Source organism: Xiphophorus hellerii, chromosome 12, assembly GCF_003331165.1.
Source record: "Xiphophorus hellerii strain 12219 chromosome 12, Xiphophorus_hellerii-4.1, whole genome shotgun sequence".
Classification (NCBI taxonomy): domain Eukaryota; kingdom Metazoa; phylum Chordata; class Actinopteri; order Cyprinodontiformes; family Poeciliidae; genus Xiphophorus; species Xiphophorus hellerii.
The window spans coordinates 31,895,988-31,915,386 of NC_045683.1; the positions used below are offsets into that span (position 1 = coordinate 31,895,988).

Consider the following 19,399-nt stretch of genomic DNA (forward strand, 5'->3'; position numbering starts at 1 on the left):
AATCATTTTGGTAATGCCGACTGACCTTAAAGAAAGAAAAGTTCTCTATAGTTTAACATCAGACTGTGACAAAATGTTTACCTTTTTCATATACAGTAGTACACATATAGTGTAATCTGGCATGAAGTGTATAGAAAACTGCTTATGAATCGGACCTGCTGCTTTTCACAACATTTACTAAGAACGGTCGCTATTTAAATAAATAAGGCTGAATTCTCCTCAAATACAGCTGTTCTAAAATGTTTGTTCCAAGTCAGATGTTATTGTGTTTTACTAGTAGCATCAGTGAAATGAAGTTCATTTGGCCTTAGAAGAAATGGTACGAAACAGGAAAGAGGCCGACATGTAACAGAGGAACTGTAATGGGGTGTTAGCTTGTCAGCTAACTGCTCTGTACTTTATTTCAACATTTTTTATTACATTTTGATGTTTGTCAACATAAGCCCTCAGACAGGTTACTGTACGGTCGTTTCATCAATACGTCATGCAGAGTGTGTAGACAGTATCCCCCCCCAACACATGAAGCAGAGACAAACTGATGTAAAGCTGACAAATGTAAGTCTTGCTAAGACTACATGATAACATATTTACTGTGCCAGTGAAAAGTTTACATACACTCATCATCAGAATCAATATCATATTTATTGAGCTTTTAATCATGAATTCCAACTGTTCTTTTTTCAAAGTGGAACAATTAGTTGGCAAAAACTCTTAATTTATTTGAGAAAGAATAACTGTGCGAACAAGCCTGAGTTTCTCAGATTCATGTTTCATGCATTAGAATAATGTTTTGGAATTTTTGGAAACAACCAAGAAATGATAAAGAATTAAGGATATCATAGAATGGAAGATGCTACAATGTCTGCAGTGTGGAACATCAACATGAACTGAGAAGTAAAATGTCTCTCTTTTTATACTTTCAGATGAAAATCTCTCTCTGTTCATTCAGGCCAGACAAATATTTAATGGTCTGGATATAATAACAAGAAATAGGAATGGATGAGTTAAGCTGGGTGTTTTAAACCAGAGAACATTGCACCAGCTTTTGAGCATGGTGTTGGTGGCATCAGACTGAAGGTTCTTTTAGTGCCAGTGTTACTAATGTGTCAAACAAAGCAGGTGGAAGAAGAAGGACAAAGGATTATCTTCCAATTCTTCAACTACACCTCCAATAAACACAGGAAAAGTTGAAACAAGAGAACCAAGTGAAGGTTCAGGCAGGACGATGACCCCAAACTGAACTGGAAGCTGGTTTTGGAGTAAATACAGGTCCAGAATGTGTGTGATTTATTTCTAATTTGCAAATGAGATAAATATTGGTGGGGTTTATGTTGCTCTAGCTGTGTTTCTATTACACATGTGTGCAAAACTTGTCAAAAAAAAACCAAAACCAACCCCCCAACCAATTTCAAAATGGTGGCATTTCCACTAAATAAAAAAAGCAATTAAAATCACATGTGAATAAAATTGTTCACACAATCAGTCATTAAAACACATGGGAAGCCACTGTCCAACTGCTTCCTGTCATCTTGTTCTTCATGGTTATTGATCATGTGACTCAACTGATGCCAAAAAATGTTTCTATTGCAGTTTTGTAAAATAAATACATTTTGATTATGGGAAAAAAAACCCACCTCACACCAAAACTTCTTATCGACAAACATGAGTATTTTTCTTTTTCAAATTGTCTAGTCTCTATTAAGCAAATTTATTTTTGAAATATAAATTCCACAGTTACATGGTCAATGGACTGCTGCTATCGACCCTGAGGATCAGTGTATGTAAACTTCTGACTGGAAGTGTAACTAGGTCGACTCTGACTGCTGGTAAGATAATGACTATCCACACACCTGCGTTCTGTCTCTTTAGACCACAGGAAATTGTGTCAAGTAGAAACACAAACGTTAAACTATAAAAATGCTTTAAAGTGAGTTAGTGGTGCGTCGGTCCAGGTCCACACTGCCGGGTTACGGGATGGATGAGCCAAGTCCTGGTTCTACTTACAGTATCCAGACGTTTCTGTCTTCAACTGAAGAATGTGAAAATTTTTGTGCTTCGCAACGTTGGGAAGATGAATCAAACTCATCAATGAGAGTTTAAGTCTCATCACTACTTGAGCTACACAGAAGAAATGTAAAATATTACATAAGTGAGTTATTAGGAAAGTGATGAGCTGATGGGTTCAGTTGAGTAGATGACTGTGGAGTTTCCTCTTTCCATTCTTGTCCTCTTGCTCTCCATCCTGTGTGTGTGTGTGTGTGTAGCATACAGAGGTGAGCCTCCCCATCTGCAGCTCAACAACCTGTGTGAAGGAAAGTGAAAGGCATTAGCAGCGACTCCTGGCTCTGTCTCACGTGTCGTGTGTTTGCGTTCTGAGTGTGTTCGTGTACAAAGGAGGACAGAGGAAGGGAGGGGTGTGAAAGGCGGAGTGAAAGAGAGCAGGTGTTGGAGTGCTTAATGGCTGATAGTGTGAATGGCCACTGCTGGTCCATCCAGATTAAAGGAATGAACTTCTGCTTTGTCTCCAGACTGAGCGCTGCAGCAGCACTCAGACGTCGTCCATCGGGTTCTTCTGGGACGTTTAAAGAAGCTATGAAAGATTTCCTCGTCAGTGCCGCCTATCCACTTAGAACATTTGACAACGATTTAACCCTCTGGAAGTATGAAGCCCATCTGTTGTGTCTGCCTCTACATTCACTTCAACAAAGAGCACAGGGCGCAGTTTTCACACAGAACGGATGCGGCACCAAATAAAAGCCTATTTTTCTGCTTCTCCTCCAGTCAGCTCTCTGCATCACATGTGACTCTTTCCTGTCTGAGGCTTTGCTCATCACAAAAATACTCCAAAACACCTGGACTGTTTTATATATTGCATAACTAAAATCAATGTACATTGATATATTACATTGACTTGACACATGCTGGCACATCCTACGTTTTCGAGGCCACTTCACACATGTGAAAACAAATACAGGAAAAATGACCCAATTTCAACTACTTAATTATAAAACCCTACAGGACATTATAAGTCAACTAAGCTCCAGTTCCTGCTGTCTGGATGTTTTACCCACACATTTCTTTAAGAAAGTCCTGCCTGTTATTGCTGCTGATCTGATCCAAATAGTAAACTCATCGCTCTCATCAGGCGTTTTCCCCCAGGCTTTGAAAACAGCAGTAATCAAACCACTTATAAAAAAGAACAATCTGGACAAATCACTAATGCAGAATTACAGGCCGATCTCCAACCTCCCATTCATCAGCAAAGTTATTGAAAAAGCTGTGTGTAAACAATTAACTAGCTTCCTAACTATAACCAACCTCTTTGACTCCTTCCAGTCTGGCTTTCGTGCTCACCACAGCACAGAGACCGCCCTCATAAAAGTGTTCAATGACATCCATATAAATACGGACTGTGGCAGAACCACAGTGCTGGTTCTGTTGGACCTCAGTGCAGCTTTTGACACTGTTGACCATGACATATTACTGAGTCGACTGGAGAGTTGGGTCGGACTCTCCGGTCCAGTGCTTAACTGGTTTAAATCCTACATAAAGAACAGGGATTTCTTTGTTTCAATTGAAAACTTTTCATCAAATAGGTTAAAGGTCACATGTGGGGTACCCCAAGGTTCATTCCTAGGGCCCCTTTTATTCAATATTTATATGCTCCCACTAGCTCAGGTTATAACAGGAAATAATATTAGCTACCATAACTATGCCGATGACACACAGCTCTACATTATGATGTCACCAGGTGACTCAGAGCCCATCCAATCACTGAACAGATGCTTAGAACAGATAAATGTGTGGATGTGCCAAAACTTTCTCCAGCTGAACAGAAACAAAACTGAAGTTATTATTTTTGGACCTAAAGAGGAACGATCTAGAGTTATAGATCTAGAGTTATAGATCTAGAGTCAATGCACAGCTTCAGTTATTACAACTGAAAATCAGCGATCAGGCCCGAAACCTGGGAGTAGTGATGGACTCTGACCTGAACCTCCAGAGCCACATAAAGACAGTTACAAAGTCGGCCTTCTATCACCTGAAGAACATTTCCAGGATTAAAGGACTAATGTCTCAGCCAGATCTAGAGAAACTCATCCATGTGTTCATCTTCAGTCGTATTGATTATTGCAACAGCGTCTTCACAGGTCTGTCCAACAAATCAATCAAACAGCTGCAGCTGATCCAGAATGCTGCTGCTCGCGTTCTCACTAAAACCAGGAAGATAGAGCACATAACACCAGTTTTAAAGTCCCTACACTGGCTCCCTGTAGCTCAAAGAATAGACTTTAAAATACTGTTGTTAGTTTATAAATCACTGAACGGCTTAGCACCACAATACATTAAAGATCTGCTGTTGTTGTATGAACCTTCCAGACCTCTCAGGTCTTCCAGTTCTGGTCTGCTCTGCATCCCCAGAACCAGAACCAAACGAGGAGAGGCAGCTTTCAGCATCTGTGCACCACAAATTTGGAACAAACTTCCAGAAAACTGTAAAACAGCTGAAACACTGACTTCTTTTAAATCTCAACTAAAAACCCACCTGTTTAGAATTGTATTTGAAATGTAATCAATTACAAATTTACGGATGGAATTTTACTTAATGCTTTGTTTTGATTATTGATTCTATATTGCATTGTGTTTCTGTGTTTGTAATGATGTAAAGCACTTTGAAATGTCTTGCTGCTGAAATGTGCTATACAAATAAAATTTGATTGATTGATGTGTGTGGTTTGAGGACACTATAAGAAGAACAATTTGGTAATAAACGTAACCATCGATTTACAGTACTGTGCCAAACATATTTGCTCTCTTACAGATTTTTTCTGCTTGGCTTTTTATCATGGATAAATGGTTTAGATCATCAGAGATGATTTGATTTATTTGACAAAATAAAGCTATCTAAACCAACCTGGCCAGATGTATAAAAACCAAAAATGTAATGACACCTGGTTTCCCCTTTATTTTTATTCACATATTTGTTAAAACCGTCACTATGTTATGATAGTATAATAAAAGACAGATAATTTGTGAAAAAAATAAATCAAGGTCACCTGCCTTTTCCTTATGCTGTGATCTGCTCAAATGCTCCCAGTCAAAAACAACCAATCAGAGCCAAACAGCACCGCTCACATCCTCACTGCTACATACAGCTGGTTCCCTACAACATGACAACTCAGACTGGTTAGCCTGGACACCAATGATGGGACATAAACTGTTTTCCTGTAAAAGTAAATTGTTACAGTGTACAATGTGCTATTTGCTCAATACGCCATTAGCGCATTGAGTAATGAGTACACAAGGGTGACTGACAGCTTTAAGCCCCTCCTCCTGGAGGGGAGGAGGGGAGAAGAATGCATTTCTTCAGAAGACCATAGCAGCTCAGGGACAAGATGGAGGAGATCCATCTTTTCACAGATTGTCTCTCATAACACACTGTCATGTCATGGTTAACAGATCAGTAAAAAACATATTTTTATAAAAGTTACATACTGCAGCTTTGATTCCAATTTTTAGTACTTTTTTAAACAAAATTAATCTGCTGCTTTTATGCACTTAACAACTGAACAGAGTCGGCAGCGACCCCAACACCATTGAAAGGTCACAAGAAATCATTTCAATTCTATCACATATAGAATCCAACTGATTCTAGTTATTATATAATACAATAAGCTCAGTTAACTATACAAATTAGTTTAAAGAAAAGTTATGAAGATTATTTCAAATTTTGCAGTTTCCATCACCCTTTTCTAATGTGACATTTCAAAAACATTGATGGATACACGGCTAATGACAACAGTCAAAGATGGAGGTTGTGTGATGGTGTAAGACTGCTTTGCTTCTTCAGGAAGTGAACGACCTGCCACACTTAACCCTGAATTCTGCTGATGGTCTTGATGGAGAGAGTCCACCCATCAGTCTGTGACATTAAGCTCAAACAGACTGGAGTTCTGCAACAGGACAGCAGGACGTTCACCTCTGACTGGATAAAAAAGTGGAGAGTCTGGAGTGGCTGAAATTGGAGTCTGATCTTAATTCTGATGAAGATTCTATGGTCTGACCTTAAACTGTCTGTTTACGATTAAAATATTTCTACTGAAATCTGGGATCTTTTTATTTTTCTTTTTTTTACAAAGGGCCAGGTTAGATGGAAATGCTTCTTTCTCTTCATAGACAAATCCTTGTTTAAAAACTACTTCTTGTATTTACTCAGGATATCTTTGTTAGATATTAAAAGTTGCTCAATAAACATGAAGACAAAAGAAATGTTTAAGAGGGTTAGGGGTTACGGTTTCCTTTTGAAACACATTATTTGCGTCTGGAAACCTGTTTCAAACCAGCACTGAGAATTCAGTGGAGTGTCTTGGATCCAATAAAATACAAATTTGTGCATTAAAATTATAGGCAGATTTCTTAACATTCTTTGTACAAAACATATGACTCCTGCGTTTCTTGGAGCAATTTAAACCAATTTGCTCAAGTGAACTAAAAGCCCATCGTTGATTCAAACTTCCCCAGCTCTGAGGAAGCTGACATTACCCTACTTTGGACATTGGAAGTCAAGTTTTGTTGCTATGTATAATCTGGTTTCTGAGAAACTCAAGCTAGTGCACAAGGAGTCATTTTCACATGTGCAGAAAATACTCTCCTGATCAAAATCTATAAAGAGAATAGAGTGACAGCCACAAATTTAAATATATCCCACTGCTGAATCCATCTTCTCACAGACTGTCTCATAACACACTGTCACGACATGGTGACACTTTTAACAAATATGTACAAAAACATATTATTTTTTTTACAAAAGTTACAAAGTGTAGTGCGAACATCTGATACAAAGTTGAAACAAACTAATATTGTACCTGATGGTTTAAACCCAGTCAGCTGCACCACCTGTAAATAAATAAACAAACATTGTGTATTCATATTTAACTTCTAAACATAGCAAAGAACTAAGGACATTGTGGTCAATTGTTTCTTTGTTGAAACAAGACTAAAACAATACAAGTAAAAATCCTGTTTATTTGCCTTTATATGGTTCCTCACTTATAAAGAGAATACACTAGAAGGTTGAGGAACGGAGTTGAGTGTGCGAAGAACATGCCGATTCTTTTTGGCTAATGCTAAATAGCACAATCTGCTACTGGTTCTTTCTTTGAGCTTCTGGTACATTAGGTGCAGACACTCAGGGTCAGGAACCTGATTAGTTCATGACCAGCAGGATCTATAAGCACGGATCCTGCTACAGTGGTTATTTGGTGTCTGCTCTGCCATGTTTGATTGATGTGGTTCTTCTACATAAGCTGCAGCATCATGTGGAGGAATCCCCATTTCAAACTCCAAATGAAAAGCCAGGCTCTATTTAATGGGGGACGTCAGAGATAGAAGTGAGAGATAAAGCTGCGTCTGCACTTAGAAACCACAGGCAGTCTTCTACAGATTTACAGTGAAGGTTTGCAGGATTAAAGCTGTGTTCATTAGAGAAAGACATGGTGATGAGGTGTCAGTGTACATGACAGACTAACTCCCGGAGGAATGACCCACACATCCTGGCCGTTGCCCCGACACAATGCTGCTCCATTCTCATCTCATCTCTGTTCAGTCCTGGTAACAGTCCACAGAGTCACAGTGTGTGGGTAAACTCACAGCTATTTTCATGTGTATAAAGTGTAAACACTGATCAGCAACTTATTTGCATAATCCATTAGTCAGAACTGACCAGGTGAAATCTCATCATCTGGGAAAGACTATTTGCAAAACATGTAATGAACATGTTTTGTGTAGCCCACAGAACTTTCCTAACTAGTTCAAGGATCCATAATAGGTCTCCTTTAAGATCTCTTATTTTGATAGTTGTTTACAGCCCATGCAATTCCAGTTTACCGTCACATACTCACATACTTTTCCACATACTCAACTCTGCTACTTAGTCCACAGATGCATTTTCCTTCTAAAGATGTGTTCATCTAAAAGGAAATAAACAAGCTTTCCAATGGAATAATAAGACTGACTGCCATGAAGCATTGTTACAACAAAGAAATAATCAACAGTTTCCTTAGTTGTTGCTTTGCTTAGGATTTTAGAAAATGTTAATGTGGTCCAAACATTACTCACTTGGTTTCCTGATGCTTGTCTCAAAGAGAAACTGACAAAGCTTTCCTTTTTTAAACTCTCTGAAAGAAGCAGAAGAAATCATTTATTTCAGTTGAATGTCTCTCGAGATCCACATATTTGTTTATGCAAGGTCAAAAAAAGTAAGTCAGCCTGAATATAACACAAGCAAAGCTTTTTAGAACACAAAGAAGAAGAAGATGTAAACAGTCCAACAGGAAAAGAATGAAATCTGTCAGTTCTACATTCCTTTACTGATACATTTACTTTATTATCTTGGTGCCAAATTGCCGGTCAGGGATGCATTATGTTTTAGGGAACTAAAGCATAATTAGTTCCCTAAAGCATAATCCAGCCTCCATCCAACCTGAACCTCCATGTTCAGGTTGGATGGAGGCGTCTGTCAGCCATTTTCAGATCTCACAGATGTTCTGTCTGATGGTTTGCCCCCTCAAGGACATTCCCAGGGAGGTTCTGAAGCCTTAGAGATCTGGGCCGGGTTCTTTGGGTCGTTGTCCTGCTTGAACTGATGTCAAGATGCTCTGCAGCAGGCTTTCATTCAGGATATCTCTGTGCTTTGTTATCATCTTTCCTCTATCCTGACTAGACTACCACTTCCTGCTGCTGCTACACGTCCCCCTAGCATGATGCGGCCACCGCCGTGCTTCAATGTAGGGACAGCATTGACCTGATGATGATCTGTGTCTGATTTCCTCCAAACATGATGCCTGGCATTCACATCAGAGTTCAATCTTTGTCTCCTCAGAGCTGAGAATCTTGTTTCTCTTGGGCTGAGGTCCGTCTCCAGACTCGCTGCCATGAGCCTTTTATTAAGGCGCAGCTTTCATCTGGCCGAGCTAAGATCCAGGCTGATTGGTGGATTGCTGCAAAGATAGTTTTCCTTCTGGAAGGTTCTTCTCTCTCCACAAAGGAACCCTTCAGCTCCAACAGAGTGACCATCAGGTGTTGGTCTCCACCTTGACTAAAGCCCTTTATACCCGATCACTCAGTTCAGGAAAAGTCCTGCTGCTTCCAGCAGACTTCCAGTGATGGAGGCCGCTGAGCTCACTGGGATCCTCAGAGCAGCAGAAATGTTTCTGGATCTTTCTCAAGATTTGTGCCTCAAGATCATCCTGTCTCTGAGGTCTAGGGACAGTTCCTCTGACTTCATGCTTGGTGTTTGACCTCTGACCTGCTCTGTTAACTGTGGGACCACCTATGGACAGGTGTGAGTCTTTCAAAATCAAGTCCAATCAATTGAATTGATCACAAAGACTTCACAAGGATGATCAGTGGAAATGTCTCAATTTTTAGCTTGATGGCAGTTTGTGTATATTTATATGAATCTGATGTCTTAGTTTTCAATTCTAATTAACCAGTTTAATCCCCAATTTTTTCCTGCAAAATAAGTGCATGCATTTCAATCCTTGGACCTCACTAACACATGATATTTATGAATTATTACATTTTATGTTGGTTATGTTAGTGAAAATGTAGAATTTATACTCGGCAACAATTGTTGCCGGTGGGAAATTACACAAATCTGGCCTATTTATACATATAAAAATTTTTAAAAAATCATGACATACGTAATCTATTATAACAAAGAATGGTTACAAAAGTGTTCCAAAATATTTTAGATACATAAACATTCAATGCTACATCCTGCAGATGTCATTATCTCAATGTGCCGAATGACCTTTGACTTCATTTAATCATTTCATCAATGAGGCAAAGTCAAGTGAAAATGTTAGTATGAACAAATGTGCATCTAGGATGAAATTCTCCTTGTTTTAGCAGACCAAACACTACAGTACACCTTTGCTCTGTCCTAAACGACTAGTTTCAGCAGTGGCATCATCTTGTATTGATCATTCAGTGCATAGGCTACACTTTGTGGAAGGGGTCGCCTTTTGGGGAGGGGGGGATTTGGAGGGTTTCAACTGTGGGAATGACAGTGATGTAGAAAACATCATTTTGAGGTTCCTTCAGGTCTAGAAGATCTAAAATATCCGATAGTTTTAAGCTGTATGAAACAGTGAGGCATATAGAATAAACAGCAAAGCTATGGACACATAGCATAGTGCTGTCTATGTATTATGCTAGCGGCAACAATTGTTCTTAAGATCAAAAGATGAATGAAGGGATACAATTTTCTTTATATATCAGAAGACACTTCAAAGAACATATGTTCAAAATATTTTATTTATATTTGTTAATTTAAATATTTTACTGACTTCCTCTTGTACAGGTTTGTGACTGACATTTACCTCCAGCGTCACAGGCAGGAAGTAAAGAGGTCTGGTCATGTGACCTTTCACACTAGCTACATGAAATTGACATTGCTTAGAGTAGACACCCTGTTATTTTATTTTAAAACTTCAATTAGCTGCCAAAAGGCAAAACAATTCTTTTAGATCTTCCAGAAGTTAGAAAAAATGTCTGGCAACAATTGTTGCCAGTGGGATTAAACAGGTTAATTACTTTCGTACAATTTGGAATAAGGCCGTAACACAACAAAATGTGGAAAAAGTGAAGATTTGTGAAGGCTTTCCTGAGGCACAGTAAAAGGTAAATGGTCTGCATTTTTACAGCTCTTTATCAAGTCCAAGGACACCAATGCGCCTTCCACTACATTCAGTCATTCACCCATTTGTGCACACATTCACACACTGATGGTGGGAAGCTACCTTGTAGGCAGACTGACAAACGCCCAAGGACAAAAAGACTGAGACAGACGGAACAGCAATTTGAAACGATAACACACTGTTACAGGATAAACTCCTACCTTCTGAGCCACTTATTATAGAGAGAACACCGACATAAAGCATGGACATAGGACGAGGGTGGCTAATGAAATCTGATTTGGAGCCTCTAATCCAATGATGGATTAAAAGATCATTTCAAACTTTAGGTCTGTGGCTGTTTCCCTTGGCGTCTCCCTCAGTCTCCATCTGAATCGCAGTCAGACAGTATGAAGGGTCTTCAGACGTGACTTAAAAGTGTTTTAAGAGTTATTCTTCTGTCTCTGATGTACATCAGTTGAGTTTTCAACAAAACCAATAAATCCACATTCTGCCCAAACTGCCAAAGCAAGAGAGTAAAAAGGTACGGGCATTAAACAGGCCTACTGACGACTGCTGACCTGTTAAAGACGGAGAATTTCTGGAGAATTTTGATTTAAAATTGAAGCAACAGAGTTCTTATTCTTCTCTTCTTTTGTTTGCAGGAGGAATGGAAAAGATGAAATCCTGAACATTGTATCTGCTGGTAGCCCTGAGGTCATGACACCTTTTAGGCGTTTTAAGAGCTGATGCTGACATGACGACGTTTTGAGCTTTACTATTCAAACGTTTCTGGACTGCGCTGCCAGCATAAAATAAATGCGTATTTATATATAAGATAAAAATTACAAGAGAATTAAATGTACATATCTGCATTTCCTACATCAGAGAAAAGCAGAGCATCTGTATGAAATTGATGAGCCATAATCTACTGCTGCAGTATATAGCAGTATACTGCGATCTTCTGTCATTTTAATATCAAACTAACTTTAGTACAACTCAGTCGTGTAAATCATGAACTTTTGAAGCTCAATAATGCTGGTGTTTGAAAAAACGTCCCTTGTTTTTTTCTTGTTTTCTCAGCTTCTTGAATAGGAGATAACTATTGTGCATTCGTTGTATTCCTTTTTCTTCATTAAGTACAGAGTACAGAGAGAAAAGCACACTCAGCTGAAGGTCTGTTGTCTCGTTGCTTTGTTACAAAGTTTTACCAAAGAAGTGAAAACTTTTAAGCAATCTTCAAGTCGCACTCAAAAGTTCCACCATTTAGAACATGTGAACCACAAAGAAGTAGAGCTGCCAGGAAATTAATAAACATCCAGCACAGATACATAGAATCATTTCTCTGAAGTAGTCTTATTAGTCTGGGACTAATAAGGCTTTATATAATGAGTAGTAATTCTTTGTGCTGGTAAAATAATAAGTACATTTTTAGATTTTTCAGCTGCTGCCCTTAAAGGGGCAGTATTATGTAAAATAGATTTTTTTTTTGTTTGTTTTAAATCATGTAAAAATGTTTTTCCCTCATTAAAAACACACCTAGAGTGTGGCCTTCATTCTTTCACACATGTCAGACTAGCCAGCAGCAATTAGCAAACACCTGATGTAAGTGCTCATCTGCTGAGGTCATTATAGGAGCTACTGTACATCTCAGTACAGCGCTGGTAGAAACTTTGGTAAAGAGTTAATAGAGGAGCCATGTGAAGGCAGAGCTTCAGAAAGAGCTGGCATCTTTGAAGAGACAAAGGCCCAAATTCAAATCGCTAAATTACAAAATCAAGTTTCTTTTAAATCACATTTGATATATACAGTATTTTATATACGTATATATATATATATATATGCAGTATATATATATATATATATATATATATATATGCAGTATAAAAAAAAAAAAAAAAAAATTCCCTTCTCACCCACCGCGGGTGGTTCTTATCCTCTGAGCTCGGGTCCTCTACCAGAGGCCTGGGAGCTTGAGGGTTCTGCGCAGTATCTTGGCTGTGCCAAGGACTGCACATTTCTGGACTGAGATGTCTGATGTTGTTCCTGGGATCTGTTGTAGCCATTGGTCCAGTTTGGGGGTGACTGCCCCGAGGGCCCCGATGACCACAGGCACCACTGTGGTCTTCACCTTCCAGGCCCTCTCCAGTTCCTCCCTGAGGCCCTGGTATTTCTCTAGTTTCTCGTGCTCCTTTTTCCTGATGTTGTAGTCGCTTGGTATTGCTACATCTATCACAACAGCTTTCCTCTGTTGTTTATCCACTACGACAATGTCTGGTTGGTTCGCCATTACCATTTTGTCTGTCTGGATCTGGAAGTCCCACAGGATCTTAGCTCTGGCGTTCTCCGCCACCTTTGGGGGTGTTTCCCACTTTGATCTCGGGGTTTCCAGTCCATATTCTGCACAGATGTTTCTGTACACTATGCCTGTAACTTGGTTATGTCGTTCCATGTACGCTTTCCCTGCCAGTATCTTGCACCCTGCTGTTATGTGCTGGACTGTCTCAGGGGCCTCCTTGCACAACCTACACCTTGGGTCTTGTCTGGTGTGGTATATATATATATATATATATATATATATATATATATAAACATATATATATATATAAACTGGAGGTAACATAGTTAGTTGTTTGTGCTCTAAAATGACTCTGTGCCTGGAAAACACATAGTACTGCCTCTTTAACATACCTAAATGCAGAAAGCAGCGCCATGAAAGCTATTCTCTCATAAGTTTCTCATTTTGTCAACAAGCTTTGACAAAATTAAGCTTCGTTTGAACCACAGTTTTTGGGTTGTTTTTGAATTTTGTTTTTTTAAACCATGCATCATTATTTATTTAGAACTTATCACCATTTTGTGCTGGTAAATCACATGAAACAAGTAAAACCCAATGAATGTTCAGGTTGTGAACATATGCCAGACTTTGTTCACATATTGTGTTGTTAGTACACAAACCACATGCTCCCAGGGATCAGTCCAGTCAGGTCTCTATACTGATCTGCTCTCATATTAAAAAACAGTTTGATTTTAAAGCTGAAGAGTTTTTCCTTTTCATTCCTCCAGATGAAGATGGTTTTTAACCTTGAAAGACAATCTCTCTTGTGTCTCATCTAAAGAAATGGGATTTTCCCATTTTTATATATATATATATATATTTTTTTTTTTTTTTGGAACATTGGTGGTGTCATCCCTGGTGGGCCAACATGTTCTTCTCCCAGTCACAGATGTTCTACCAAGTAACCAGTGGAACCCAGAGCATGTTACTTGTAGCGTACCGTTCTTGATGACCAGTGATGTGGAAGTGGAGCTGAGGGGTCCAGAGGTCTCACTTGTTTCCGGGCTGGAGGAGGTTGGGGGGCTCTGGCTCCAGGAGGTTGTTGGAACCCTTTGGGAGGGAAGGAAGCTGGTAGGATGGGAGCAGTTCTACAAAACACAAGTCAGTTTCTCTGTTACACATTTCTTCTCTTTTTGCTGTTTTGCTGGACTGTAAAAGATTCAGATCAGGGTTTCCCTCAGTGAGTTATAAACAACAATGACAACAAAAAAAGAACATTCACATTTATTTTAATTGTATATATTTTAATTGTATTAAAATAATAACACATTATTAGCTGGTCACATTTTCCAATTTTATGTCAATTTAAAACATTTTTTAATTCAAAAACACAGCTGGCTGCCGGATGACGGCCCTGGATCTCCTACCACTGGGTTTAGCACATTTTCAGGGGGAAACCATGTAGATCTTAAAAAAAAAATCATAATGAAAATGATATCTTATGGAAAATATGTTACAGCCTAGCAGCTGAAATTGTGCAGTATGGTTTTTCATTTTTGCACATTTTCATAATAAGTACATCATAATTGTCTGTATGTGACACATTAAAACCTCTTTATAGGATCTGACTGATGTTGAAAAAAACCCCCATAAAGTTTAATATTTTATATAATAATAAATAAAGGTAGGCAGTAAGACTATGTGACATGCACGGCTCTGTGTGTGGATGATGTGGATCTACTTACCGTGAAAGACAGAGCCTTTCTCTTTTCTTTGATCCTCTTTATGGCATTCCTCACCTAAATCAGATTCAGGTTTTATTCTCACTCCTTTTTTCCTCACATATTGTGCAAATACACAGTTTATTGTTTTATATTTAGTTGCAGACCCAGCAGCAGCTCTAAAAGGAACTTGAGTGCCTTCTTACCTCACTGTTGTAAACAGCATACACTAAGAAGATATACAGGCCCTGTGGATAGGAGAAATAATGAACAGGCAGTAGAAAACAAACCATTATTGACAGTATGTCTCTATTTATCATTCCACGTTGCAACCGCTGCAAAACTGTTTTTTCTCTCCACTAATAAGAGGAAAGCATTCACTGCGAATTCACTGCTATTCATTTGTGCTTCCTTTAACACTGCGCTGGATTCAGGAGAGTCTGGTTCTCAGCTCACAGCGAAGTCCACAATGGAGCCTAAGTTTAAACAACAGAGGCTACATCTTTGGCAGACAAATTAATAGACCAAAAATTGTCTATTTTTCAGGGATTGATATTTGTTGGCCTTGAGTTTATCCAGACATTGAGATAAGTAGAAATGTTTTCCCTCCACCCAACTATCAATGCTTTGCAACTGCGGTGGCACCAAGGTTGGCTCTTACTTGAAAAAAGAATTATTTTCTATGAATTGTTTAAACTTATTCCCAGGTCTTTCCACAAAACCTGTGTTATAAGGACATGTGGCAATATTTCCTGATAGCAACTGCAGTGTTCACCTCCTTTTTGTTTCTACAGTATTGATGTTGGACAATAACACAGAGGCTGTTTTCAACTATTTCCAAGTCAAAGGGCAAGAATCTTCTGACTTGTGCTTCAAGTCAGAGTGCAAACAAAGTGCACCTTTTACAGTCTTTTGTTTAATTTACATTTTTTCTCATGCTGAAAAAAAATACATTCTGTAATTTCAGAATATTTTTTTTTACTGCAATTAATATTAAACATGCATATGTCCAAATATTCTCTATCAACACAGATTTTCAAAACCAATATTTTCAAATGAGAGTGCCTTAAAAGTTCCCACTGAGGGAAAATGTGAGCATTTACTTCAAACTTTTTAACAGCCCATGGTTAAAGTCAGTAGTCTTGTATAGACTGGGATCAGCAAAAATCTTAAATACTGATCAACAAGTCATTTTGTGTTTTACATGTCATTCTGTTAATAAATACACAAATTTCATTTTTGTATTTCAGGCAGGATTTCAGAAGCTAGTTGTGCTCCACGTGCTTCCAAACACACTCTCTATTTTTTGAAAGCAGCCAGGATCTTTGCTTACAGCCTCAGTGCAAAATAGATTTTACATGGTGGCAAAAAAACAAAAAAACAAAAACAACCAAAAACCCAACAAACCCAGTTCTGAGGTTCTGATGTTAATGGACCCTCATACAAACACAGGAAGAGGCTGTTTTTAGCTGCTACCATCATCCACAGCAGCGTTTTACCCCATGCCAGGTTTAGGTGTTTCTGTACACAGAACTGATGACTGTTTGTTTATAGAAATAATAGTTAAGAAATGTGGATTTGTTAGAGGAACCTTTGAGATAAAGCTTTTGGGGCTTAAAGCAACCCTGACCACACAGTTGTTGATCCAGTGTTGAAATTTAATCAACAAAACTATTTTCTAAAACTGTTAAGTTCAAATTGTTAAACTTATTTAATGCATGTAAGCCCCCCTTGCTCTGTAAACAGGATTCAGAAGATTTACAGTTTACCACACGGATGCTGATCAGGGTTATAGTGGGATGAACCTCCTGCTTCTAAGCTTATGAAAAGTTACCTTTTGGGAAAAGTTTTTCAGTGGTAAACATTTAAATAATTAAAAAAATATATTCTAATATATATATTCTTTTTTTATTTCCTTTTTTGTCTAGTTTTACAGTCCCACATTTATTTTTTGCTATCAAAACAATGTCAAAATGAAACACACAGACAAGGTTTGATGTGAAAGATGCAAACGTGTCCAACAAGCACAAAAACGCTCAATTTGTCTTTTGAAATGTGTTTCCCCTTTTAGAACTTGAGGGCCCCTTTAAAGGTCTATGCTAGTTCCTGGAGTGTGCTGCTCATCAGCAGGAACAAGAACTGAACCCAGAACCTTGAAGAAGACCACCCTAACACTGAGCTGTGAGAGTTTCTGTTGCAGAAATCGTGATTCATGTGGATTTGGTCTGTGCTACAGAGGTGGAAACCTGCTCAACAAGTTCAACTCGTAGGGACAACGACGATGTTTAAAATGCATGTCTGAGATTCCAGAGTATGTCCAACAACTACCAGAGCTTATTAAGCACATGCTCTATTATTGGCTCTTTCAACCCTTCTTCTTTTTTCCTGTTTCATTAGTTAGGAGGAAAGCTGCTGGCTCTGCCTCATCCTCCTACCACCATGAGGAAAAACTCCTACTGTAGTGTTATCTGGCCTCAACTGGACACTGGCAGTAAATCTAAATTAACTAGCAGCTTTCTGGGGTCACTCAAGGGCTAACTCATTTTGATTAATTAAAGACCCGGGAAGAGCGAATAAGGACGATAAAGGTAAGGAGAGGCAAGCAAAAAAAGCAAAAAAGAAGAGACATAACAGAAAAAGTACAAGAAAAACATGGAGGGGAAATTTATATGGAAAAAAAGGAAGCAAAGGAAGCATGTGAGACGCAGGAAATGAGTGCCATGTTATCTAGGGAGGAGAAGTGGATGTAGATGTAAAGTTGTTCAAAGCTTTGCCAACAGCCTTCATGTTGAAATGGATCTGAATGTGAAAGTAACAGCCTTCTGAAGCAACATAGAGCAAATGAATGAAAATAGATAAATCATCTATGCCATGAAAATGCATCAATTTAATTAGAAGAAGCTATCATGTCTGGCTAAGAGCACCAAACTACTAAACATCATATATAAATGCATGGACTAAAATGATTTTCTGCTGTAAAACAATGAGGGTATTACTGAACCAAGGCAGCTGTATTGTTGAAGACTCAATATTGATTTTGTGATACTGAAAACACTTGCACATATGGATGTGAAAATTGTTGGAACCCCTCTCTAAATATCCGAGCAAGCCCCAAAGATCACAGTACTAACTTGAATTGACATTAATATTAAAGAAAATTATTATGAACATGATTAAATAATACCTTAGCAAAAATGAACCAATGAAAATCAGACATTGCTTTGAAATGTGGTTCAGCTGAATCAGTTTAAAAAACTAATTAATAAAACAGGCCTGGACAAACGTGATGGTTCCTCTAGTGAAGACTGACCTGATGTGTCCACAGGGACATGTTGGACTAAGGCTGTCCTCTAATTAATATTACAGGTGTCTTCAAGCTCCTAACCAGTCAAGCTGCTTATTTAAAGGGTGACGAGTAGTCAACAGCTGTGTTTCTGCTACTTATTTAATTGCGCAATTTGACATTTTGAAAATAAATTAGCATAATGGGAATACACCAATTAAAATAATAATAATAATAATACTTTGATAAAAACGTTTTGGTGCTAGAATGAGATGGTTTTTTAGCCATATTGAAACAGACTACTGGAAGCAGGACTGTTAATTATGATTCGACCCATTTGGGTCGGCTTTTCTCTCTTCACAGTGGAGGATCGTTGTTTACAGAGCAGGCAACTTCTGGTAAGCTTCTTAACGTCAAACTGGCTAATTACGGGCAAATGTTAGTGACTGGATTAAATTTAAAACCTCAATAGAGGCCAGACCTTTGGGAAGCAATCGTTTCTCAACAGTCAAGAGCCTAGACCCTCCAACAGAACAAGGGCTGGTTCTTACCAGACTACACTTTCTGTGGCATATATTAAAGCTTTAATTGTACTTTGTGACATAGTTTAACTAAAAAAGCAAACAAACTAAAAACATATTGATATCAGGTTACATCTGTTGCATGCCTATTGTTTTGACAGTAATGATGTCACACTTTTTTTCATCTTGCCTTTTTCAAATAATTCCTAGGATACTGACTTCAGTCTTGCTTACTTGGAAGGAATTGAGGATGATGAAGATGTAGCTGATGACCACAGACAGATGGACCAGCACGCCACACATCCACGTCAGACCCAGAACCGGCAGCAGGATGAGAATTGGACGGGTCACAGCCCTAAAAGCACACAGAGACAGTATCAACATTAACCCTGTGGAGTTGGTTCAGGTGTTATACTTAGTGACTACGGTCTATAGATAATCAATTAAAACCAGTAGTAACAACATTCAGGTGAGGACCACAAAAAGAGACAAAGAGAGAACTTAACATATAATAATCTTCTATCGACTCAGATTAAGTCAAAAATTGTTAGGATACCAGAACAAAGGAAGTGCTGAATGTGAATCACAGTATTGCAGAAAAAAAACAAAAAAAACCCTCTAATGTGCAGCATTGGAGGGGAAAGTGTCATGGTTTATTGTAGAGCCATCTGGAAAGCCCTCCATCACAGAATCCATCATACAAGCGTATGGTGAACCTGAGGGAGGCTGCAGAAAATATGAGGCCAACTGTAAAAAACATAAAACCAAAGCAGAACTGAACTTTACAACATCATCCAGAATAACCCAAAACTCACAAGTCAATCTGGCCTATTCAAAGCTCACATCCTTGTAGTATTGAGTTTTTGTGAATTAATTTTTGTCTAATTAATCTATATAGTGTATCTTAGTTGGTGATT

At 38.4% G+C, this 19,399-nt stretch overlaps 1 protein-coding gene across 3 annotated transcripts in view; it reads right to left on the minus strand.

The window, feature by feature from the left end:
• Window positions 1-346: 346 nt before the first annotated feature.
• Window positions 347-19,399, minus strand: part of adgrd2 (adhesion G protein-coupled receptor D2) — a 47,013-nt gene continuing 27,960 nt past the window's right edge. For 2 of the 3 annotated variants that reach the window (XM_032578591.1, XM_032578592.1), the window contains 7 exons: window positions 18,717-18,837; window positions 14,885-14,926; window positions 14,703-14,756; window positions 13,958-14,105; window positions 8,119-8,177; window positions 6,867-6,897; window positions 4,944-6,663 (listed from right to left, as the gene is read on the minus strand). In XM_032578591.1, coding sequence (XP_032434482.1) covers window positions 6,545-6,663; window positions 6,867-6,897; window positions 8,119-8,177; window positions 13,958-14,105; window positions 14,703-14,756; window positions 14,885-14,926; window positions 18,717-18,837 — 574 coding nt within the window. In that variant the 3' untranslated portion in view covers window positions 4,944-6,544. Of the gene's footprint in view, window positions 2,303-4,943; window positions 6,664-6,866; window positions 6,898-8,118; window positions 8,178-13,957; window positions 14,106-14,702; window positions 14,757-14,884; window positions 14,927-18,716; window positions 18,838-19,399 lie in introns of those variants that run through there. The other variant, XM_032578593.1, reaches the window with a different exon arrangement.